We start from the raw sequence: 26152 nt of genomic DNA on the forward strand, positions 1-26152 counted from the left end.
CACCCCCTCACTCCAAAAATGTGCACGGTAGATAGATTGGCTACGCTAAATTGCCCCTTACTTGGAAAAACAAATTGGGCACTGTTATGGGCAAGGGTTTAGAGAACCCCAAAGTATATCATGGAGTTCTCCTGAACCACAACTTTGAATAGATTGTGGTATGGGGAGCACACAGCCCCCAGGTGTGATACTGCAGAAGTGGAAAAGTATTTTTTAAGCAAAACAATGTTTATTCTATGAACTCAAGTTAACCTTTTTAAAACATACAGTGAACATCTTAGCAACCATCAATTCAAATACAACCCCCAAAGAATACAACACTAAGTAATCCTTTAAGCTTTCCTTTTAACATCCATAAGACTTAAAACATCTTTTACCAGAAGCACATCAGGTTAAAGTCACTGCTGTTATTAGTTTTAAATCACCAGGATCGATTTACAGTCTTTAGATTACAGAGGGTGACTCCAATACACCTTCTGGCTTTAACTGCAGCTATCCAGCTCTGAAAACGAAACGAAAACACACCCTGCAGCAAACAGCCTAAAACAAAAGTAAAAAGCCGACAGACAGCCCAGCTCCACCCACTCTCTGACATCACTGCAGTAATAAACACCCATTTCTTAAAGGTACTCTCACATGACAGGCACTTTAAAATTAGAAAAATAATAACATTCAGTCATTCTCACCAGGCACGAGCGAGTGCAGCCAGGGGATGACGAAATTGATAATGCATGTACTAGCTTACAGCACGATCCCAAATGAGTTCTACTGTGGAGGAGCCAAGATAAGAATTGTGCTGGGGCAGCACACAAGGGAACACTGATCGGCATGGATATAGTGATGCTTGCTGCATTGACAAGCATGCCACAGAGCTGGTGGTCACTCTCAAACTGTATGGAAAAGTCCAACTTGGCACAGGGCTGAGTGCAGAACATGCAGTCAATTCCAGTACGGAAGAAGTGGCAAACTCCATGATGGGATTCATGGACCCTGCCACGATGCAGCATCCAGTGACCCCTGTCTCAGCTCCCATGGCAACACCAAGCAGAAGCCACCCAATTGCTAAACCGGCAGTGGAAACACAGACTGAGGTGGTGGGGTTTGTGCTTGCTGCCATGCAAGTTCTAATTGCTGCCATTGGTCACACTGGGTCTCAGGGTGGCAATCTGTGCTCCAACACATTACTAGGGCCGCTGACATGTCACTCGGGGGAGTGGCAGTAGGTCCATGGAGCACAAAGGGTGCTCTCTCATGATGACAGCATTCATACTCCTACCAGACAGTGCCATTGCTTCTCATCCTTTCAGCCCACCAGCCAAGACTGCTGCAAACTATGCTGAGATGGTAGAGTCTAAACTGGAGTCTCAAGGCCCAGAATTGCTCAATGTTGTCCTGCACAGCCATCTATAGTCCCTCACCCTCTTAAAAATCAGCAACCTTCTACCAGCCACTAGGATACTGACACTTAAAAGGAACAGGCAGGGACAGCCACAAGATAGACACTAAGGGAATGCACAGGTCAGTTTAATATATATTGTTGGATGAATAATGTTATAGAATTGTTCCCTTGTGCACTATTATTTCAGATTTTGATCAGGAGCATGTTGTGATGATCTGTAGCAGAGAGAAGAAAAGATGCTGAATTGTGGAGCAGCAGTGTTGTGGCAGTGAGATTATAGCGAGGCTGGAGATTGGGTAGCTGCTCACAAAACGCTCACCGAGAGTGAAGGGATTCCTATGTGGAGCGATAAGTCTGGATGTAGGGGATGGCACAGGACAGTGACTACCTCCTTGGTGAATGGTAACCACCTCAGACACTGCTCCAGGCTGGGAATATAGGGAGGGGACGTGCTCCTTGAAGATATTTGATGGGTATGTCATTATATTGAGAGCCCTCCTCCTCCTTGTGAACACAGCTTCCCCTCACTATTGCTTTTATTATAACCCCTTGCCATGCCCCAAGTGGGACTGACCTGTAGCATCCATTAATGTAGCAGGCTTTCTGCTGATGGGCCTTCAAGCTTCTCCTTAGCAACCTCACACCACTTCTTTTCAAATTAACGCATTTTTTTTTAAAGAACTCTCCCAACAACACAGTTCTTCCACTTTGTAGCAGCAAAAAATATCTGAAAGTCCCATTTCGTTCAAATAGCACTAGTGGGGATCTTGGCAGTATTAAAGAAATGGCGATAGCAGGGCCTGAACAATCCCAAAATGGTAGGCCGAGTGCCAAATTTCACAAGCTACCCATGCTTCTGGGACACACACGGCACACCCATTTGGCACTCTTAACAAGCATGGAATGCCGCACAGGCCACACAGGCAGCGATTCAGCTGCTATTTTACAAGCTCCAGACCTCAGAAGCATGAGTACCACCAGCATTGTAGATCATACTTTGCAGCCAAGAAGCTTTTCAGTATTGACTCTGCGATCACGGTGATAAAAAGAAATTAGCCATGGATCTCTTTCAAGGTTTGTTGACAATAGAAGATCAGACATAGTACTGAGGAAAATAATGACAATGATAGGTCTTCTGTACCAAGACCTTCTTCATTCTGACAACCATTTTATAGATATTGGGTTGAAAGTCAGACTTTGACAAAAGATTCTCTGGGGTTTGCTGTACATTTTGTTGCAGAGTATTTAATGAGAGTTGCCACTGTGAAACTGGTTTCCAGTGATGGACAACAGTACTGCACTCAACAGCAATTTATGAAATTTATGGGTAAGTGTTCCTTTCTTGTTTGGAGTATTGTTATATTGTCACTTCAGATTTACGACAGTGTTGTCATCTAAATTTACCTATGAAAAGGCAGAATTCATTTTTTAAAATGTATCTTATTCCAAACATACTCCAAAAATACAACACAAATCAATAACATTCTCAACACCCCACAGTTCACAGTTTGTTCACTTTTTCCCCCTTTTCACCCCATCCCCCTTCCTCTCCCACGTCACCCCGCAACCCAGCGACAAACAATTCCTCAAACATTGTCATGATCAACCCCCATCGTGTCTCCAAGCCCCCCGCTCATCCACTCAATTCAAACTCCTTTTTTTCCAGCTGAAGGAAGTCATACAGGTCTCCGAGCCAGGCCGCCACCCCCGGCATCGTTACCGACCTCCACTCCAGCAATATCCTTCCCCGGGCAATTAGAGAGATGAAGGCCACAACTGCCTTCCTCCTCTCCATCAGCTCCGGCATTTCCGACGCGCCAAAGATCGCCACCATTGGGTCTAGCCTGACCTCTGCCCCCACAATCTATGATAGCGTCCCAAACACCTCTTCCCAGTATCTCGCCAACTTCTCACAGCCCCAGAACATGTACTCGTGATTCGCCGGCCCTCGCCTGCACTTTTCAAACTCAACAGCCACCTCGACCTCCCTGGAAGAACCCACTCATCCTTGCCCGGGTTATATGCATCCTGTGCACCACCTTGAACTGCATCAAGCTCCTCCTCGCACACGAGGAGGTCACGTTTATCCTTCGCATCGCCTCAATTGACACTCCCCATCCTATCTCCCCTCCAACTTCTCCTCCCATTTATTCTTGATCCTCAGTCAATTCTCTGCTGTAATTTCATGAAATGTCAGTGGTCCATAATATGGAGAGAGATTTGGCATTTGTAAGGTGTTAGATTCTGTAATTTATGGAGGACAAATGTATGAATGACTTTTGTGCACACAGCAAAGTCATAGGAGACTTTTCAGATGCAATTTAATTCAATGCAGTGTGTGGTTAGTCACTAAGGGACCCTTTTCTAATGCGCTGTACAGTGCACAAAGATCTTTATTACTTGCATCTGTGTTTTAATTGCAGGAATTATTGAATCAGTTCAGATTAAGTATTCTATGGTACATCAGGTTCATCATAATATCGATTGATAAATCTACAGCCAAGCAAAACTGAAGTCTACATTGCACGCAAGACTGGAGCTGAGAGAAGCCAGAAAGAAGAGACGTCATGTGGTAGTAGCAGGAGTTGGGTGGCTTTTGTCAGTAATGGTTGAAAATGTTGGACTCAAAACAGACATACATAGAGATTTCAAGAGGGTGATGACAATGGGTTGGACTAGAAGTAAATTCATTTTCTTTAAGGCAATCACGCCCTGAACAGGAAAATATTCAACTATAACATTGCAACATTACCCTGCAGGTAACAGAGCCGCAACAGTTTTACCATTTTCATTTTTGTGAGGCCCACGAAGAATCCAGCAAGAGTTGAAGGATAGAAAGAAATAACATTTATTTACAAAATCATATATATACACACAACAGCAACTATCTAGCCTTCCCGTACCAGCCTCCCCGAACAGGCGCCGGAATGTGGCGACTAGGGGCTTTTCACAGTAACTTCATTTGAAGCCTCCTTGTGACAATAAGGGATTTTCATTCATTTCATTAATTCATTCAACTCCCTTGCTGCTCGCTCCTCTCAAGCTGGTTCCAAACTGGCCAGCATTATTTATGCAGGGAATCTGCTAATGATTTCTCCGCCCCTCCCCATCCCCCCCCCCTCATTGGGGAAGCTCATACTCCCAAAGGATTGTGGGATTGCAATTAGTCCCCAGTCAGTAGTAAGCAGGCAGGTTATAACATCCCTCTCCCCCAAAGTCCAAGGGATCCACCGAAAACCCTGGCGAAGGAGGGCGCCGGACTCATGCGAAGACACCATTCGCACGAGGCGCTGGATCTGGCGGCGTGTAATGAGACGGAGAACGGCGCTTGCTGATGCACTATCAATTACGACGAGACGAGAGTAGAGTGTAATTGAGGCTTTATTAAGCAGAGATGTGTAGCCTCCCGCAGCTGCTGCCAAAATGGCTGCAGCTCGGAGAGCCCACACATTTATACTCTGCTTACTGGGCGGAGCCAGCAGGCAGGGAACTACCCCCATACCTGTAGTACAGGAGCCTTACCATAATGCACCTCATATGCAATAGATATACACAACAGTGGTGACTACCACATTCACCCCTGTTAAAAAAAAGTGTCCAGCGGGGGTGGTGGAAGACTAATCCCAGAGCTGAAGGGGTTGGATTATGAGGAGAGGTTGAGTAGACTGGGACTGTACTCCTTGGAATTTGGAAGGATGAGGGGGGATCTTATAGAAACATATAAAATTATAAAGGGGATAGATAGAATAGATGCGGGCAGGTTGTTTCCACTGACGGGTGACAGCAGAACTAGGGGGCATAGCCTCAAAATAAGGGGAAGTAGATTTAGGACTGAGTTTAGGAGGAATTTCTTCACCCAAAGGGTTGTGAATCTATGGAATTCCTTGCCCAGTGAAGCAGTTGAGTCTCCTTCATTAAATGTTTTTAAGGTAAAGATAGATAGTTTTTTGAAGAATAAAGGGATTAAGGGTTACGCTGTTTGGGCCGGAAAGTGGAGCTGAGTCCACAAAAGATCAGCCATGATCTCATTGAATGCTGGAGCAGGCTCGAGGGACCAGATGGCTTACTCCTGCTCCTAGTTCTTATGTTCTTATGTACATGCATCTTGAAACAATTTAGGAAAAGTTTACAAATTCAGATGATCGGGCACCTTGATCCTTTGTTGCGAGCGCCGCAGTCCAGGTGACGTCAGTTCGGTCGCCAGTGACTCCGGGAGCGTGTCAACCTCATCTTCATCCCCGGGTGGGACCAAGGGGAGGACGGATCATCCTGGAGCGGGGGCTGTGGTGAGGTGCACTGGGGGGAGGAAGGGTGGCACCGGGGCAGAGGTGGGGCGGGGGAAGTGTGGGGAGCCAGCTGGCGCCAGGTCCCTAAGGGAGACTGTGTCCTGGCGGCCATTAGGGTACGCCACATAGGCGTACTGCGGGTTCGCATGGAGCAGCTGCACCCTCCCGACCAACGGGTCCGCCTTGTGGAGCCACACATGCTTGCAGAGGAGAACGGATCCTGGAGCTGCCAGCCACGTTGGGAGCGAGACCCCGGAGGTGGACTTCCTGGGGAAGGCAAAGAGGCGTTCATGGGGGGTTTCATTAGTCACAGTGCAAAGGAGTGACCGAATGGAGTGAAGGGCGTCGGGGAGGACCTTCTGCCAGCGGGAGTCCGGGGGATTCCTGTACCGTAGGATCAGCTGGACGGCCTTCCAGACCATCCCATTCTCCTGCTCCACCTGCCCGTTTCCCCGTGGGTTGTAGCTGGTCGTCCTGCTCGAGGTGGTGCCCTTGCTGAGCAGGAACAGATGCAGCTCATCGCTCATTAAATGAGGATCCCCGGTCGCTGTGGATGTAGGCGGGGAAACCGAACAGAGCGAAGATGGTGTTGAGGGCTTTGATGATGGTGGCAGATGTCCTATCAGGGCATGGGATGACGAAGGGGAATCTGGAGTATTCGTTGACCATGTTAAGAAAGTACGTGTTCCAGTTGGTGGAGGGGAGGGGCCCGTTGAAATCCACGCTGAGACGTTCAAAGGGGCAGGAGACCTTCACCAGGTGCGCTCTGTCTGGCCGGTAGAAGTACGGTTTACACTCCGCGCAGACCTGGCAGTCTCTGGTGATAGCCCTGACCCCCTCGATGGAGCAGGACAGATTGCGGGCCTTTATGAAGTGAAAAAACCTGGTGACCCCTGGGTGACAGAGATTGTCGTGCAGGGTCCAGAGTCGGTCCACTTGTGCGCTGGCACATGTACCTCGGGATAGGGCATCGAGGGGCTCGTTGAGCTTACCGGGGCGATACAAAATCTCGTAATTGTAGGTGGAGAGCTCGATCCTCCACCTCAAGATTTTATCATTTTTGATCTTACCCCGCTGTGTGTTATTGAACATGAAGGCAACTGACCGTTGGTCAGTGAGGAGAGTGAATCTCCTGCCGGCCAGGTAATGCCTCCAATGTCGCACAGCTTCTACTATCGCTTGGGCCTCCTTCTCGACGGAGGAGTGCCAAATTCTGGAGGCATGGAGGGTGTGCGTAAAGAATGCCACGGGCCTGCCTGCCTGGTTGAGGGTGGCGGCCAGAGTGACGTCTGATGCATCGCTCTCTACTTGGAATGGTAACGTCTCGTCGGCCGCGTGCATCGCGGCCTTGGCGATGTCGGCCTTAATACGGTTGAAGGCCTGGTGAGCCTCGGCCGTCAGTGGGAAAATGGTGGAGTAAATGAGTGGGCGGGCCCTGTCCGCATAGTTCGGGACTCACTGGGCGTAGAACGAGAAGAACCCCAGGCATCGTTTGAGGGCCTTGGGGAAGGGGAAGCTCCATGAGGGGGCGCATGCGATCGGAGTCAGGCCCTAGAACTCCATTTTGAACCACATAGCCGAGGATGGCTAATCGGTTAGTGCTGAACACGCACTTCTCCTTGTTATACGTTAGGTTGAAGAGTTTGGCGGTGTGGAGGAATTTGGAAAGGTTAGCGTTGTGGTCCTACTGGTCGTGGCCACAGATGGTGACATTATCCAGGTATGAGAAGGTGGCCCGCAGTCTGTACCGGTCTGTACCGGTCAACCATTTAGTCCATCTCCCGTTGGGGAGGAACTTCCAGTAATAGTTTACGAGGCCGAGAAAAAGAATGAAGATGCGAAGTGTCAGTCGGGGCAGGGACCTGTTGAATTGTGCGCACCTTCTCTGCGACGGGGTGCAAACCTTCGCGGTCCACCCGATAACCCAGGTAAACTACTTCCTTCGCCTGAAAAACGCACTTTGTGCGCATAAACGGACTCCAGCCTCTGAAAAGCGTCTAAGGACAGCCTCCAAATGTTCCTGCTCCGATGTCCCTGTAATCAAAACATCATCTAAGTAGACAGCGACACGTGGTAAACCTCTCAAGATGCCCTCCATGACGCGTTGAAAAATAGCGCAGGCAGAGGATACCCTAAAGGACATTCATACAGGCCCCGTGTGTATTAATAGTTACATATGGCCGGGAGGCAGGATCCAGCTCCAACTGTATGTAGGCGTGACTCATATCTAATTTTGTGAACGAGAGTCCGCCTGCAAGCTTCGCGTAGAGATCCTCTATGCGAGGCATTGGTTATCGGTCAAGATGGGAAGCCGTATTCACTGTAAGTTTATAGTCGCCGCACAAGCAAACTGTGGCATCTGGCTTAATTACAGGTACAATTGGTGCTGCCCAGTCAGTGAATGGACAGGCCTGATGATACCCAAAGTCTCCAAACGAGTGAGCTCCCCTTCAACCTTTGAGCAAGGCTTAAGGCACTGGGTGCGCCCAGAAATAATGGGCGTGGCTTCTGGTTCGACTTGGATACGGGCTACAGCCCCTTTTATTTTCCCCAAACCGGGCTGGAATACATCTGGATACCGTCCTAGCACCTCAGTCAACCCTCCAGAAACTGTTCGGAGGATGTGCTGTCACTGCAACCGCAAATGGTGCAACCAGTCCCGACCCAACAGGCTGGGCCCAAGGCCGCGCACCACGATAAGTGGGAAACGCCCCTCCTGGCGTCCATAAACAACAGGAGTCATCGTAGTTCCTGCAATGTCCAATGGCTCTCCCATGTAGGTGGCCAACCTGGCCCATGTGTTAGTGAATGCAAGGGTCTGTATACCCTGCTTGATGCGGTCGAATGTCCTCTCTGCAATCACGGAGACCGCTGCGCCAGTGTCCAACTCCATCTCAAGCGGGTGACCATTGACCCGTACTGTCACCTTAATGGGGACCACATGGGGAGCTGCCTCACAATGCAGCTGCAGGCAGTCGTCCTCCGTCTCCACGTCCTCGGGAGTAGTCGCCGCAGGCTCATCCAAATGGAAGGTACGGCCCCTGGCTGGTCCCAGTTTCTGTCAGAACGATGGCGCCTCTGCCGCCCCCAGGACCAGGGTTGGCGCCCACAAGCCTGACACGGACATGGCTCCTCATCCATTGGTTCTGGAGAAGGCTCCCTTCGGGGAGGAACGTCCGATGGCCACTGGCGCCCATCCAGACGTCGCCTCGCCCAAGGTACCGCAGGGGTGCGGGGGATGCTTTCGGACGGATGGGGTTGCGCCCCAAGGCATGCACCTCCATTCCCTGTAGCTCCTGCACTCCCCGTTTTGCGCTCTCTCGGGACAATACTATTTGAATGGCCTGTTCAAAAGTCAATGTTGGCTCAGCTAACAACGTTCTCTGGGTGGCCGCATTGTTAATACCGCAAACCAAACGGTAGAGTAACATTTCTGACAAGGTCTCACCATAGCCACAGTACTCCGCAATCCTGCGTAGCCTGGACAGAAATTATGCAAGGGATTCTCCTGGGGTCCTATCAGCGGTATTAAACCGGTAACGCTGGACTATTGTGGACAGGGTTGGGTTAAAATGTTGCCCCACTAAGTTCACAAGTTCATCAAACGCCTTGGTGTCCAGCGCAGCTGGGTACGTAAGGCTCCTCATCACCCCAAATGTATGCGGGCCGCAGGCGGTGAGCAATATGACCACCTGGCGCCCGTTTTCAGTGGTGTTGTTTGCCCGGAAATAGTAACGCATCCATTCTGCATATTGATTCCAACTTTCCAGCGCAGCATCAACAACATCCAAACGTCCACACAGAGGCATGGTGTAACAGAAAAACAACTTCCAACCTGTATGCAACAAAAATCCAGGGAGGTGGCTTCAGCAGCGTAGACAGCTGTCCACTTTAACCCTCGTCGCCAGTTTTGTGAGGGCCACGAAGAATCCAGCACAAGTTGAAGGATAGAAAGAAATAACATTTATTTACAATAACATACATATACAATAGCAGCAACTCCCTTGCTGCTCACTCCTCTCTAGCTGGTTCCAAACTGGCCAGCTCTATTTATGCAGGGAATCTGCTAATGATTCCTCCGCCCCCCTCATTGGGGAAGCTCATACTCCCAAAGGATTGTGGGATTGCCATTAGTCCCCAGCCAGTGGTAAGCAGGCAGGTTATAACATTAATCCTCTCTGCCATCACAATATTTTTCTCTTTCAATTTATGAATGAAAAGGAGATTTTTCTCAGCAATGAGAAGATAGTTTTAAGGGAGTTTATGATCAATAGAATCCTGACAGTGCCGAATGAGGCAATTTGACCCGTTGAGTCGGCACTCACCCTCTGAAAGAGCACCCGAGCCAGGCCCAATCGCGCCTCATCCAAACATGCAAATTCCTCACAGTCACCCAAGTTGAACCCAGGTCCCTGGCGCTATGAGGCAATGAAAAGAACATAAACATAAGAACTAGGAGCAGGAGTAGGCCATCTGGCCCCTCGAGCCTGCTCCGCCATTCAATTAGATCATGGCTGATCTTTTGTGGACTCAGCTCCACTTTCCAGTCCGAACACCATAACCCTTAATCACTTTATTCTTCAAAAAACTATCTATCTTTACCTTAAAAACATGTAATGAAGGAGCCTCAACTGCTTCACTGGGCAAGGAATTCCATAGATTCACAACCCTTTGGGTGAAGAAGTTCCTCCTAAACTCAGTCCTAAATCTACTTCCCCTTATTTTGAGGCTATGCCCCCTAGTTCTGCTGTCACCCGCCAGTGGAAACAACCTGCCCGCATCTATCCTATCTATTCCCTTCATAATTTTAAATGTTTCTATAAGATCCCCCCTCATCCTTCTAAATTCCAACGAGTACAGTCCCAGTCTACTCAACCTCTCCTCGTAATCCAACCCCTTCAGCTCTGGGATTAACCTAGTGAATCTCCTCTGCACACCCTCCAGCGCCAGTACGTCCTTTCTCAAGTAAGGAGACCAAAACTGAACACAATACTCCAGGTGTGGCCGCACTAACACCTTATACAATTGCAACATAACCTCCCTAGTCTTAAACTCCATCCCTCTAGCAATGAAGGACAAAATTCCATTTGCCTTCTTAATCACCTGTTGCACTTGTAAACCAACCTTCTGTGACTCATGCACTAGCACACCCAAGTCTCTCTGAACAGCGGCATGCTTTAATATTTTATCGTTTAAATAATAATCCCGTTTGCTGTTATTCCTACCAAAATGGATAACCTCACATTTGTCAACATTGTATTCCAAAAGATTTCACTAATAGTTTATACACTGCACCCGACCTATACCATGAGGAACTATATGGTATATGATGAGATATCCTTTCCCACTGCACAAATTGGAAGAATTGAAATTAGTTATTCGGAGCCATTGAAAAAAATGTATTATCATTTATTTTAGGACCAGGCAGTTTTGATGTAAAGAACAATTTATGGCACAAGTTTGTGAAAAAAATTGCTAAGTTACTTCAAACTCTCTCACAATCTGCCTCATAAACAACTCATGCACGACTTTGCCCGGACAGGCTGATGAGCTCCAGCTGTTATCAATCAGACTCTAGCAGCACTCATTTGCAGACTCTTGTTGTTTTAAGTTTCAATTGAGCAGTTTGCAGTGCAACACTTTACAACATCTTTCACCTCTGCAAGATGTGATTAATGCTGCAAGACATTGACACTTGTTTTATCTACAGAACATGTAATACTCTGAATCTGGATGTTGGTTGAATATCACTAGGAAACCTGATCTATTGATCTATCTACTGGATTGAAAATAAGTGAATAGTTGGGTATTTGGATGATTGGAGACTGTATGATTTGGGGCAACTAAGGTGTATTTACAACATAGGTTATGTGGACTACTTAGATTATTTTTCCTCTGGTGAAAGGGAAACAGACATAAACTAATCCCTCCAAAATCAATATGGCCAACATTTGTGCTTTAAAAGAAATCAGTTTTGTTCCCTTGCCTAGCATTATAAATTGTATTATTCAAGGTTAGAAGAGGAAGATAGTAAAACACTCTGCCTACCTTTCAACATGATGAGTCAATGCATGAAAACAACATTATAGAATCAATAAATTGTTAATGCAAACCCAAATATTGGCACACTGAGAGGGATAAACTCTCTCTGTTTCTGCTGATAGGCAATGATGCATAAAATCTGCTTTCACTTGTCTCACAATTGGAGCTCTGGAAACCAAAATAACTAGTCATTGAAGTGAACATCTGTGCTCATCGTAACACAGGCTGATAAAATGGGTGGAGAAGTAGTAGGTGTAATGTAGAAAGTGTGAGGTGTTGCATTTTGGTAGGATGAGGAGAGATGATATAAAAAGACATGATAGAAAAGGATGCAGGTGACTGGGTGGAGTGGAAATATCTGTGGGAGGTCCTGGGAATGTTCGGGTTCAGGCAGGGATTTGTGGACTGGGCCCAGTTTATCAGGCACCGGTGGCAAATGTAAGGACGAATCGGGTGCAATCGGAATATTTTCGCCTGTGTCGGGGGACGAGACAGGGATGTCCACTCTTCCCCACTACTCTTTGCCCTTGCCATAGAGCCGTTGGCAATGACGCTGCGAACATCGAACATTTGGCGGGGAATAATGAGAGCGGGGTGGAACACAGGGTCTCGTTATGTGCGGACGATTTGCTCCTTTATATAACGGACCCGTTGCGGGGGATTACAAGAATCATGGGGACACTGGAGGAATTTGGCCGGTTCTCAGATTACAAACTGAATATGGGCAAGAGCAAGGTTTTTGCGATCCAGGCAAGGGGGCAGGAGAGGAGACTGAGGGAGATGCCATTCAAGGTGGTGGGAGGGAGTTGAATTTACCTAGGTATGAAAGTGGCACGGGACTGGCATCAGCTCCACAAATTAAACTTGGGCAGGTTGATAGAGCAGATGTAAGGGGACTTCTGAAGGCGGGACGTGCTCCTGCTGTCATTTGCGAGAAGGGTACAGACTGTGAAAATGACAGTACCCCTGAGATTGCTGTTCGGTTTTCAGTGTCTCCCAATTTTCATCCCTAAGGCACTGTTTGGGAAGATGAATGCGGCGATCTCGGGTTTTATATGGACCGGGAAAGCCCCACGGGTGAAGAAGGTCTTATTTGAGCGGGGGCACCGGGGGGGGGGGGGGGGGGGGGGGAGGGGCGGTGCTGGCCCTTCTGGACTTTCTCAACTATTACTGGGCGGCTAATATATCGATGGTTAGGAAGTGGGTAGTGGGAGAGGGGTCGGTGTGGGAACGGGTAGAGGTGGCATCCTGTAAGGGCATGAGTCTGAAGGCTTTGTTAATGGCACCTCTGCCATTCTCGCTGGCTCAGTACTCCACACGCCCAGTGGTAATGGCAGCCCTGAGGGTGTGGAGGCATTGGAGGCAACTGATGCACCATCAATTGCACGCGAGGCGAGTGATTTACCAATGTCAGGCTTTAATTAACTAGAACACAGCCTGGCGATCGTCTACAGTGGAAAAGGCCGATCGTCAGGCTTCTGAGCATTTATACCTCGTTGATAGAGGCGTGGTTAACTCAGCCTCTCGGCCAATCGGTCGAGAGGCACATGACCGACCAGGGCCAATGGTAAGCCGACGTTCTGGCCCAATGGCAGACGAGTATGCAGATCATATCATCACATTCACCCCTTACGGAGAAGGAAGGCGGGGGGGGGGGGGGTGTGAACGAGACCCGGGGTGGGGGGGGGGGAAGAACTGATGATATGAGTAGCCGTCGGGAGAATAATTTTCTCTCCGTACCCTTGTCGAATTTGGGGGCTTGCCACTGGCCCAGACATAACAATATTTACAAAAGGAAGTCCATGGGACCGTAGAACTCTAGATGGATTCGATCAGTCGTTTGGTGGTCCTTGACGTCCTGGCCGAGCGCCGTAGTGGAGGAGGAGTCGTCGGATCGGCTGATGGTCCTGCTGATGTCCTGGAGTCCGGGAGCGATAGACCTCGAGTAGTCTCCGTTAAACTGAGTTCGTCTCTTTCCAGCATCCGCTGGCGGATCACGGGGGACAGCATCCCAGCCACGTAAGCGTCTCTGACGAGTAGCTCCATGTGCTCTGTAGCGGACACCGCTTCACAGGCGCAACCTCTCCCCAGGGCACAGAGGGCCCGGGCGTATTGGTCTAGAGACTCACCGGGGACCTGCTTTCTGGTGGCCAGCAGATGTCGAGCGAATACCCTGTTGATGGGTTTGAGGAATTGTCCTTTTAGCTTCCGTATAGCTTCATCATAGTCTGTTTCGTCTTCGATTATTGAGTAAGCGGCAATACCCACGCTGGAGTGGAGGACGTGCAGCTTCTGTGCCCCGGTGGGGGGGGTGGTTGTAGATGCCAGGAACCCTTCGAGGCAAGTCAGCCAGAGCTTAAAGAGTTCTGTAGAGTTCAGAGTTTGCGGGCTGATGCGGAGGCATTCGGGCTTGATGCGGAACTCCATCTTCAAAGTTGTAGTTAATTAAATTGATGCACCATCAATTGCACGCGAGGCGAGTGATTTACCAATGTCAGGCTTTAATTAACTAGAACACAGCCTGGCGATCGTCTACAGTGGAAAAGGCCGATCGTCAGGCTTCTGAGCATTTATACCTCGTTGATAGAGGCGTGGTTAACTCAGCCTCTCGGCCAATCGGTCGAGAGGCACATGACCGACCAGGGCCAATGGTAAGCCGACGTTCTGGCCCAATGGCAGACGAGTATGCAGATCATATCATCACAGCAACACATGGGATTTGAGGCAGCGTTGGTGTGATCACCGTTGTGTGACAACCACCAGTTCGCCCCGGGGTGGGGGGGGGTGGGGGGGGGGGGGGGGGGGGGGGGGGGGGGTGCTGGATGTGGGCTTTAGGAGGTGGCAGCGGGAGGGGATTGTGAGATTTGGAGATCTTTTCATTGATGAGGGTTTACCGAGTTTGGAGGAGCTAGAGGAGGAGTATGAGTTGCCAGGGGGGAATGGGTTTCATTGGGTTTCATTACTTACAAGTATGAGATTTTGTCCGGAGGCAGATCCCGGGCTTCGCTCGCCTCTCACTAAGGGAGCAACAGGATAAGGCGATGTCATAAACAGGGGAGGGTCTCGGAGGGGAGGGGGGTCTCGGAAATATATAAGGAACTGATGGAGTGGGAAGGGGTTACAATAGGGGAGGTGAAGAGGAAGTGGGAGGAAGAGTTGGGAGGGGAGCTGGAAGTCGGGTTATGGGAGGAGGCCCTGCAGAGAGTGAACGCGTCCTCATCCCAGGCTTCGTCTGATCCAGTTCAAGGTGGTCCACAGGGCTCATATGGCTGTGGCCTGGATGAGCAGGTTTTTTGAGTAGGTGGAGGACAGATGTGGGCACTGTGGGGATGGTCCTGCGAACCATGTGCATATGTTTTGGGCGTTTCCAAGGCTGAGGGGAATTTGGCAGGGATTTTCGGATGTCATTTCAGAGGTCCTGGAAGGGAAGGTGACTACGAGTCCAGAGGTAGCAATATTTGGAGTGTCGGTAGATCCGGGAGCCCAGGGGGTGAGAGAGGCTGACGTTTTGGCCTTTGCTTCCCTGGTGGCCCGGAGACGGATTCTGACGGGTGTTTGGATCAGCGACATGGCAGGATTTCTTAGGTTGGAGAAAATGAAGTTCACCTCAAGGGGCTTGCTCGGACGTGGCAGCAGTTCATCGACTTCCTCAAGGAAAATTGACCGTCAGCAGGTGGGAGGGGGAGGTGGGAAAGGGTGAGGTATGGAAACATCGGGTAAGGGTAGGAAATCTAATGAAGGGAGAACCGTGAGATGGAGTAGTTACATGGACCTTGATAGTTCGGGTTTATGCTTAGGGGGAGATGGTATGTTATTGTAGGTTTTTTTGTGTTTGTTGGATCTCTTTGTTTATAATGTTAAAATTGTAAATGCCTTAATAAAGTATTTTCAAAAACAAATTAGGAAGGGATGCAGGGTTCCAGTGATGGTGATGCATTGAGCAGACACACATCAGGTGGCTCTTCTCTGGAGCACAACCAAATAGGCACTTTTAGTCGAAATTAGCTGAAATATTTGGACTTGTCTCAACTAGAATGAAGAAATGGAAAGGATAACAACATGCCAGCAAACGGGAGCTCGCGAGGCTACAGAGATGGTAGGAGGGGAGGGAAAGGCCACGAGAAGTAAGCAGACCCTCGAGGCAAGGGATCCCCGGCCAGCCTGGAGAGAGGGGGACTGCGACCTGAACAATGGCCTCCTCCTACACCCCTTCCTCCCCACCCCACACCCCCACCACCACCACATGGAGATGGATGGACGACATGTCTGACAAAGGAACAGATGCTGATGAGGGAGGTCTTGTCAGCCGAGTGGGATAATTGGCAGAGGGAGCTGGAAGCTCCAATAGGACTGCGAGAGACCATGGATAGCATAGACTCCGGCGGGGAAGGCGCTGGGACCCGGAAGGTTACCGGCGGACTTCGATAAAAAATTTGCTCTGACCCTGCGCCTACAGGAGATGTTTACAGACTCACTATCGAGGGGCTCTCTGCCTGCTACGCTAACACAGGCTACCATATCGCTGATACCCAAGTAAGACAAAGACCCGACAGAATGCGGATCATATAGACTCATTCCACTGCTTAACATAGATATGAAAATACTCATAAAAGTCCTGGCCAAGAGATTGGAGAACTGTGTACCAGAAGTGGTCGCAGAGGACCAGACCAGCTTTGTCAAGGGTAGACAGTCAATTGCAAACATCAGACGGCTGCTGGATGTGAAACTAACCCCATCCGGGGAGAGAACACTAGAGGTGATCATTTCCCTGAATGCAGAAAAGGCCTTCGACAGAGGTACTGGAGCGGTTTGGGCTAGGGACAGGGTTCACCTCATGGGTGAAACTCCTGAAAAATGCCCCCGAGGCGAGATTTTGGTCCAACACCACCAGCTCTGAATACTTCCAGTTGCACAGAGGCTTCGGGCAGGGTTGCCCGCTGTCCCGTTCCTGTTCGCCCTGGCAATTGAACCCGCGGCGATCACTCTGCGAGACTCAAAAGGCTGGAAGGACATCCAAAGAGGATGCAGAGAACACAGAGACTCACTCTATGCGGATGACCTGCTCCTCTACATCTCAAACCCACATAACGGCTTGAAGGAAGTCATTACGCTCCTGGAAGAGTTTGAGGACATCTTGGGCTACAAACTCAACCTGGGCAAGAGCGAGGTATTCCTGGTGAACCCGAGCAGGGGAGGGGCAGAGCTGGATGCTTTAACATTCAAACTAGGCCAAAACAAATTTCCAAATCCAGATAGTCCACGACTTGACACGGATCCACGAATGGAATCTGACCAGTCTGGCGGAGGAAGTTTAAAAGGACCTACAGAGATGGGATGCACTCCTGCTCTCCCTGGCAGGGAGCATGCAGACAATCAAGATGAACAAACTGCCATGGCTCTTCTTCCTGGTTAGATCCATATGGATCTTCATCCTTCATTCAAGGCCTTTTTCCAAGGGATAAATAAATTAATCATGGCATTTGTGTAGTGAATGCGGGGGGTAGGGGTGAGTGTGTGGGGGTGGGGGGGGGGGGGGGGGGCTGTACAATCTAAGAATTCCCCCAAACTGCACTGCAGAGGAGAAGAAGAAACATGTGCGGCCTGGCCCCTCCGAACCTCACAATACTACCACTGGGCAGCCACAGCCGAAAGAGTGAGGGGATGGGCAAGGGAGCCCAGCAAGGAATGGGTGAAAATATAGGAAGGGCAGCAAGTGGTGCAGTGGTTAGCAGTGGGACTGGGCTGCTGAGGACCCGGATTCGAATCCCGGCCGTGGGTCACTGTCAGTGTGGAGTTTGCACATTCTCCCCACGTCTGCGTGGGTTTCACCCCCACAACCCAAAGATGTGCAGGGTAGGTGGATTGGCCATGCTAAATTGCCCCTTAAATGGAGAAAAAATAATTGGGTGCTCTAAATTTGTAAAAAAAAAAAGAAAATATAGGAGTCCTCCTGTACAGGAACGACCCTCCGAGCCCTAGCCACGAGAGCACTGCCATCACCCCGCCTACCCCCACCCACACACCCGAAAAGTACAAATCCAGCCCAGTGATGGTGGTCACATTAAAAACTTGGAACCAGATGAGACAGCACTTCGTCTTATCTGAGGTGTCCACCATGGTCTCCATCTGCGCTAACCACAAATTCCCACCAACCTAACCAGAACCCAAATGAACATGTTCTTCCCAGAGGTGGAGGACAAGTGTGAACGGTGCCAGGGAGGCCCGGTCAACCATGCCCACATGTTCTGGGCCTACCCCAGACTTGTTGGATTCTGGAAGACCTTCTTCGAGGCGATGTCCAAGGGTGTGGGGGTGAGAGTGGAGCTGTGTCCGAGAGTGGTAGTCTTTGGGGTATCAGACCAGCCTGAACTACATATAGGCAGAATGACAGATGCCCTTGCTTTTGCTTCCTTAATCGCATGCCGGAGAATCCGGCTCAGCTGGTGATCAGCAGTACCACCCACAGCTCCAGACTGGCTGGCAGACCTGTCGGAATTTCTCCAGCTGGAGAAGAATAAATACACCATCCAAGGGGTCAGATGAGGGCTACCACAAAGCGTGGGGGCGATTCACCAACCTGTTCCAAGACCTGTTAGAGGCCAATGGCGGATAGGAAGCGAGGGGGTCGGGGGGGCAGTGATGTAAGATAGGCCCATACAGAGCGGATAGGAACAAGGGAGAGAGGGGGGGGGGGGGGGGCAGCAAGGGAGGAATGCAGGGGAACATCAGGAGGGGACACGGCAAAATGTTTTGCCCCAACAAAGCTAAAGGGGCAACAACTACAAAACAAAAAGAGAGCCTCCAGAATCTACAATGGAAGAAAGGGCCCAAGATGGAGCCTGAACAGCAAAAAGGGGAGGGGGGAAGAGGCCAATGGGTGGCACGGTGGCACAGTGGTTAGCACTGCTGCCTCACAGTTCTAGGTACCCGAGTTCAATTCCGGCCTTGGTGAATGCCAGTATGGAATTTGTACTTTTCCCCCGTATCTGCGTGGGTTTCTTCCAGATGCTCCGGTTTCCTCCCATAGTCCAAAGATGTGCACGTTAGCTGGATTGGCCATGCTAAATTGCCCTTTGTGTTCAAAAGGTTTGGTGGGGCTACAGGGTTACGGGGATAGGGTGGAGGCTAGGGCTTAAGTAGAGTGCACTTTCCAAGGGCCGGTGCATACTTGATGAGCTGAATGGCTTACTTCTGCACTGTAAATTCTATGATTCTATGAAAGGGCAAAAGGGGAATATGTAAATTGTACATACAAACCGTCTTGCTCATCTATGTATAGTGTATAAACGTAAAAATTAAATAAATATTTTTTTTTTAAAAAGAAAGGGATGCAGGAGCAAAGAGACCTCAGGATGCATGTGCCAATTTGTTGAACGTGACAGGGCAGGTTGCGAAAAGGTGATTAATGAAGCTTACAGGACCTTGGGCTCTGTAAATAAAGGAATTGAGTACAAAAGCAAGAAGTTCTGACGAAACAGGGATTTGGCCTCAGTTACAGTATTATGTCCTATTCTGGTCACTGGGCTTTAGTAAGAATGTGAAGGCATTAAAGAAAATTGACAAGAATGGTTTCAGGGATGATGGACTTCAATAAATTGAATAGATTATAATCTGGAGCTGTTCTTGGAGAACAGAAGATGAAGTAGAGATTTAACAGAGGTATTCAAAATCCTGAGGTGCCTGAACTGAGTAGACGTGAGAAATTACTTCCATTGAAGGAAGTGTTGCGAACCAGAGGACATTGATTTAAGGTGATTGACAAAAGAAGATGCTGCAACCACAAAAGCACAACAGTGCCTTTACCTCCTCAGGAAACTAAGGAATCGGTATGGTCACATTGACTCTTACCAAGTTTTACAGATACACCATGAGCATCGCAGCTCAGTATGGCAACTACTCAGCCGAAAAGAGTAAGAAGCTACAGAGAGTCGTGAACACAGCCGAGTCCATCACACAAACCCGCATCCTATCCATTGACTCTACACCTCCCGCCGCCTTGAGAAAGCAGAGAGCATAATCAAAGACTCGTGTTATTCTCTCTTCCAACCTCTTCCATCGGGCAGAAGATACAAAAGTCTGAGAACACGCACCAACAGATTAAAAAACAGATTCTTCCCCGCTGGAACCAGACTCCTGAATGACCCTCTTATGGACTGAACTGGGGCGAAATTCTCCGACCCCCAGCAGGGTCGGAGAATCACCTGGGGCCGCCGAAAATCCCGCCCCCGCCGTGGCAGAGATTCTCCGCCACCCGGGAAGTGGCAGGGGCGGAAATCACGCCACTCCGATCGGCGAGGCTCCTGCGGCGATTCTCCGGCCCGGATGGGCCGAAGTCCCGCCGCTGGGAGGCATCTCCCACCGCCGAGGTTTGAACCACCTCTGGTTCAGCACGGTAGCATGGTGGTTAGCATCAATGATTCACAGCTCCAGGGTCCCAGGTTCGATTCCCAGCTGGGTCACTGTCTGTGCGGAGTTTGCACATCCTCCCCGTGTGTGCGTGGGTTTCCTCCGGGTGCTCCGGTTTCCTCCCACAGTCCAAAGATGTGCAGGGTTAGGTGGATTGGCCAGGCTAAATTGCCCTTAGTGTCCTTAAAAGTAAGGTTAATGGGGGTTGTTGGGTTACTGGTATAGGGTGGATACGTGGGCTTGAGTAGGGTGATCATTGCTCGGCACAACATCGAGGGCCGAAGGGCCTGTTCTGTGCTGTACTGTTCTAATTCTAATTCTGGTGGCGGCGGGATCGGAGCCGCAACCGGACCTCCGGGGTCCTGGGGGGGGCGCGGGGCGATCGGACCCCACGGTGGCCAGGCCCGCGATTGGGGCCCCCCGCTCAGACTCCGGGCCAGTGCCCTGGGTGCACTCTTTCTCCTCCGCCGCCACGGCCTCCGCCATGGCGGAAGCGGAAGACAAACCCACATCGCGCATGCGCCGGTGGTGACGTCAGCGGCAGCTGGTCGCTGACGCCGGCGCATGCGCCGACCAGCGAAAGCCTTTCGCCCAGCCCCGCTGCCGGGCGGCGGGCCTGAAAGGCCGCTGGCGCTGGTTTTTTGCGCCAGTCTTCTGGTGCCAACCGCTCCGGCGCAGCGCTAGCCCCCAAAGGTGCGGAGAATTCCCCACCTTTGGGGAGGCCCGACCCCGGAGTGGTTGGCGCCACTCCCCTACGCCGGGACCCCCCGTCACGCCGGGTAGGGGAGAATCCCGCTCCTGATCTCTCTATGCATCTTCACTTCTGTTGTAGCACTATATTCCGTATGCTTCACCTGCTGTCCTTGTCTATGTATTTACATTGTGTATTTATCGTATGTCCTATGTTTTTCATGTATGGAACAATCTGCTTGGACTGTATGGAGAACAGTATACTTTTTCTACTGTACCTCGGTACACATAACTCTAAATCTCATCTAAACTAATCTAAATATAAAGGTGACATGCAGAAAATGCAGCAAGTGGTTAGGATCAGGGTACGTATGCCTGAGAGTGTTGTGGAAGATTAAATCATGGCATTCAAAAGAGAATCGAACAATTATCTGAAGAGAGGATATTTACGAGGCTATGAAGAAAAGGGCAGAGGGAGGGGGGGTTATTTGTTCATGCATAAAGCCAGCACAGACATAATGGGCCAAATTACCACTCTGTGCTGCACCGATCTATGGGCAGCACGGTAGCACAGTGGTTAACTGTTGCTTCACAGCTCCATGGTCCCAGGTTCGATTCCCGGCTTGGGTCACTGTCTGTGTGGAGTCTGCACATTCTCCCCGTGTGTGCGTGGGTTTCCTCCGGGTGCTCCGGTTTCCTCCCACAGTCCAAAGATGTGCAGGTGAGGTGGATTGGCAATGCTAAATTGTCCCTTAGTGTCCAATAAGGTTAGGTGGGGTTGCTGGGTTGTGGGGATGGAGTGGAGGTGTAGGATTAGGTAGGGTGCTCTTTCCAAGGGCCAGTGCAGACTCGATGGGCCGAATGGCCCCCTTCTACACTGTAGATTCTATGATCTGAATGCACAAATAAAACTAGAGAATGTTTGGAAAAAAGAATGAAAGAAAGTACTTAAAATAACTCTAACCAGGCATTAATTTACATTTCTCTTTCAGACACTGAAAGTCTTGCGTATTTACAATTTTGTGTTGCGCTAGATTCAGGGCAGCGCTGCTGCCTCACAAAGCCAGCGACCTGGGTTCAATTCCGACCTTGGGTAACTGTAGGTCTGGAGTTTGTACTTTCTCCCCGTGTTTGCGTGAGGTTTCCTCTGGGTGCTCTGGTTTCCTCCCCTAGTCCAAAGATGTGCAGGTTAGATGGATTGGCTCTGCTAAATTGTCCCATGGTGTCCCTTTGTGTGAATCAGATGCACCGTCAAAGGGAACGGATAATGCAAGTATAAAATAAAGTTGTTGGAAATCTGAAATAAGACCAGAAAATGCCGGAAATACTCAATGGCTCAGGCAGTATCTGAGAAGTGAGAAACAGAGTTAACAGACAGAATTTTACAGGCTCATCGTGGCAGGGGCGGGGCTGGGTAATGCAGCCAGCCATTCAAAAGTCTCGTGACTTTGGAGGGAGTGGAAAATCCCACTGGTGGGAGGAGTCACAAAATTGCACTCAATATGTTTCAGGTTGTGACTTTTCATCAAATCGTTTAGGGGAACCAAGTTGTGCATTGTGTTAAGGGCATCGTCTTTCCTTTTCATGATCTGGGTTTGACTTCAATCCAGATTAATGGTACAAACCTTTTCTTTCTACTGGCTATTCAGATCCAATGTGACATAAGTCAATTGCAAGCATTGCTGGATGCAAGTAGGTCACAGTAAAGAATTGAGAAATCCTGGATTATAGAGATGACAACTCAGTGTTCCCAAGTGTTCCCGACCTTGATTTTTATGCCTGCCAGAATGAGCCTTTCCACTTGGGGGTGGGGAGAACAAAATTAGAGGCCAAAATTAAAATAGTCACCCAAAAAACATCTTGTGAATTCAGGAGATATTTATGTACCTGAAGAGTGTTGAGAATGCGGTGCCTATTACCAGTGGGACTATAGACCTTCCCTGTACCCTTTATGGAGCTTTTGTATCCTATCTATAATATGATACAGGCAGTAATTCAAATGTGGTCTAACCTTGGTTCTATAGAAGTTTAGTATATTGTCTCTACATTTCAATTCTACCCCTCTCAAAATATATCCTTGTGCTTGGTTTGTTTTCTTTTAAAACAACCTTATTAGTCTCCCATCACTACTTATAGTGATTTGTGTATTTGTAGTTCAAGGTCTCTTTACTCCCCTGCACCATTTTGAGTCTTATTTCTAAATAATACATAACTGTGTCATTTTTTATCCAAACGGTAATGCATACCAGTTCTGACATTCATTTGCCAATAATGTGCCCATTCTGCCAGTTTATTAATGTCTCCCTGCAATCTGTTGCAATCCTCCTCGGTATTGACTACCCGCCCCAATTTGTCAACTGCAAGTTCAGAAATTGTGATTTAGATTCCCAAGTGTAATGAACTCCAATTGGCTTTATTGGTTGGCCAATTGGAGTATGAGCTCCCTCAATGATAGCTCATTGAGGGGGCCCATATAATCACCTGTGTAGGCTTTGTGAGCCAGTCTTAAGTTGACTGGACTGCTAGCAGCACTGTTTGTAGCTGCTCCTGTAATATTGTTATTGCAAATAAATATTGGTGTGGTGACGGAACTCCTGCCTCCCGTGGATTACTACACCAAGTATAATTTGTTGGTGTAAACGATGACAAACCATGGTCCCAACACTGATCCGTGCGAGGTGCCACTTTACAGCTCTACCACCATTTGGCCCCACTCCCAATTTTCTGACTTGAACTAGTAATCCAGTAATTTGAGGTTGCCACAATAAATCCAATCACATGTCAATCCACAGTTTTGACAGTTGAAGCCGAGTTATTGTGCAGTGACTTATTCTTACATTAAATTTAATTTCTCAGTCCTTTTGCCATCACGTGACATTAAGAGGCTTTGCGGATTTGATATTTGATGCCCAAATGTAGACTTTATTTCCAAAGAAAAACACTCAAACCTGTAGTTTTCTTTATGTTTTTCACCTTTGCGCACGTACCAGATATATTTCCTCAAGCACGATGATAGGCAAGCCACCTTAGGTTTCAAATGTGGCTCAGTGGTACCAATCTCCCTTTGGAGTCAGAAGGCTGTGAATTCAATCCCCACTATAGGGAATTGGCACAAAATCTAAGTTGGTCCTGCAATATTGAGATGGTTCAATACAGGTCTTGAGGGCCCCCCAAATGGATCTAAAAGATCCATTATGTCACTACGTCGATGAGCCAAGGAGTTCACCCTGGTCTGGCCAGTGATTATCATTCAACCAACATCACTATTAAACCAGATTGCCTGGTTATGATCAGATTGCTGTTCGCGGAATATAGCTGTGCATAACTTACTTGCCCTGTTTCCTACACGACAGCAGCCATTACACATCAAAAAGTATTTTAAAGCACCCGGGTAGTCCCAGAGGTCATGAAAGACCTGAAATAAAATGCAAGACTTCCATTCCCACATTTGCTTTCACAGAAGACAATTCAAAGAATGGAAGTTATGCAAGTGCATGTTTGATTGACTCTCCCTCTACATATGGAAGTAATTGGCTTCCATTTGATGCTACTCTGACTTTTTTTCCACCTGTGCATTTACGCGGAATGGAGGGCAAATTGGTAGTATTGCATGTCACTGCACAAACTATAACACTCAACCACCACACTCACCCTAGAAATCTAGTAGCTATTTGTGAGCTTATCAACTAAGAGGTAGATAGAACAGTACAGCACAGAACAGGCCCTTCGGCCTTCGATGTTGTGCCGAGCAATGATCATCCTACTCAAACCCACGTATCCACCCATAATCCAACAACCCCCCTCCCCCTCCCCCCTCCCCCCCCCCCCCCCCCCCCCCCCCCCCCCCCCCCCCCCCCCCCCCCCCCCCCCCCCCCCCCCCCCCCCCCCCCCCTACCATTATGCTAACCACCATGCTACCGTGCTGCCCAGGTGATGTGGAGATGCTGGCATTGGACTGGGGTGAGCACAATAAGAAGTCTTACAACACCAGGTTAAAGTCCAACAGGTTTGTTTCAAACACTAGCTTTCGGAGCACTACTGAGGAAGGAGCAGTGCTCCGAAAGCTAGTGTTTGAAACAAACCTGTTGGACTTTAACCTGGTGTTATAAGACAACTAAGAGGTGCCAAGGAGGCTAAGTATGTGAGCCAATCAGTGTCAGCAAAGACCACAAATGTCTGTGATGAGGAAATCCACATCCTGAGGAGATTAAAGTGCCGAACACTTCAGTGTCCTTGTAATCAAAAAACTACAGATCAAGCAATTGGGCCTTCATGATTGAACAACAAAACATAGACTTCCACCTAGGTTTCTTGTTCAAAAGGAAAATGCACTGGAAAGAGTTAAAACATAGTGGCTTGCACCCTCTTGCTTCTAAAAACAAATGAAAAACACAACTGCATGCTGCAGATCATCCAGCATCCATAATATGCTACTGTCTGACCAGTCGTCAGCAGTCATAAGGGATATATACAAGTTCAAGAAATCATTCGACGGTATTGCTAAAACTGTTGATTAAAACAATTTGAACAAACATTACCACTGCGCATAAATAGCTTCAGATTGTGTTATATTAAGTACTATCAGTTCATTGGTTATAGGTTTCAGAAGCGCACTGGTGAGATTAGCGGAGCCCAATCGATGATTTATATAGTACACATAGATGATTTATTCAGTTCACCTAAACAAAACAATTCAGTCCAGTAAATGAGTAATTTTATGACTTTGCTCTTGTAGAAATGATAATAATAATTATAAGAAAGCGGGGGCTGTAGTCACTGGGAGTTATTAATGTTTCAGCTCCATTGAACGTTAGGTTCTCTGCAATGTGCAGGAACCTCTCTGCAGAGAGCAGAGAGAAAGAGTGTAATCAAAACATGAACAAACTGTACCTCTCTGCTTGACGCCAAAGCTCTTCACGTTTCTGTCTCCGCAGTTCACGTCGGTATTCCAGGTCGTCCATCCTGCCTTTCCCTTCCTTTTTTATCTCTGCAAACACAAAGCTCAGGCTTTTTTTGAAGCTCACTGAGAGTTCGGCTGAGCTTTAGCTGACAATTATTGTTCCTGTAACGTTAGAAAGCAAAACGCTTCCAAACAGGAAGCCAGTCACGGGGAAATCCAGCTGTGCCAAAGAAGGAGGCCTTCTAGCAGAGGGGCATATTGGCATTCCGGTTCCCTCAATCTTTACATCCCATAGCAAAACAAATTCTCAAGCATTTGAGATGGGTTCGTTATGTAAACATGCATATTTAAAGCATCAACAAGCTCTTAACTCTTGGTAACTTTGCTTTCTCTCCAGTAATGGATGTCCCATACCATTTCTCACTGTAA

At 48.7% G+C, this 26152-nt stretch overlaps 1 protein-coding gene across 2 annotated transcripts in view; it reads right to left on the reverse strand.

Annotated features, from left to right (window-relative positions):
* Positions 1-25877, reverse strand: part of lsp1a (lymphocyte specific protein 1 a) — a 451893-nt gene extending 426016 nt beyond the window's left edge. For both annotated transcript variants that reach the window (XM_038807720.1, XM_038807718.1), the window contains exon 1: positions 25714-25877. In XM_038807720.1, the coding sequence (XP_038663648.1) occupies positions 25714-25784 (71 nt within the window). In that variant the 5' untranslated portion in view covers positions 25785-25877. The remainder of the gene's footprint in view (positions 1-25713) is intronic.
* Between the last annotated feature and the right edge of the window lie 275 nt (positions 25878-26152).

Source organism: Scyliorhinus canicula, chromosome 9 (assembly GCF_902713615.1).
Source record: "Scyliorhinus canicula chromosome 9, sScyCan1.1, whole genome shotgun sequence".
Lineage (NCBI taxonomy): Eukaryota > Metazoa > Chordata > Chondrichthyes > Carcharhiniformes > Scyliorhinidae > Scyliorhinus > Scyliorhinus canicula.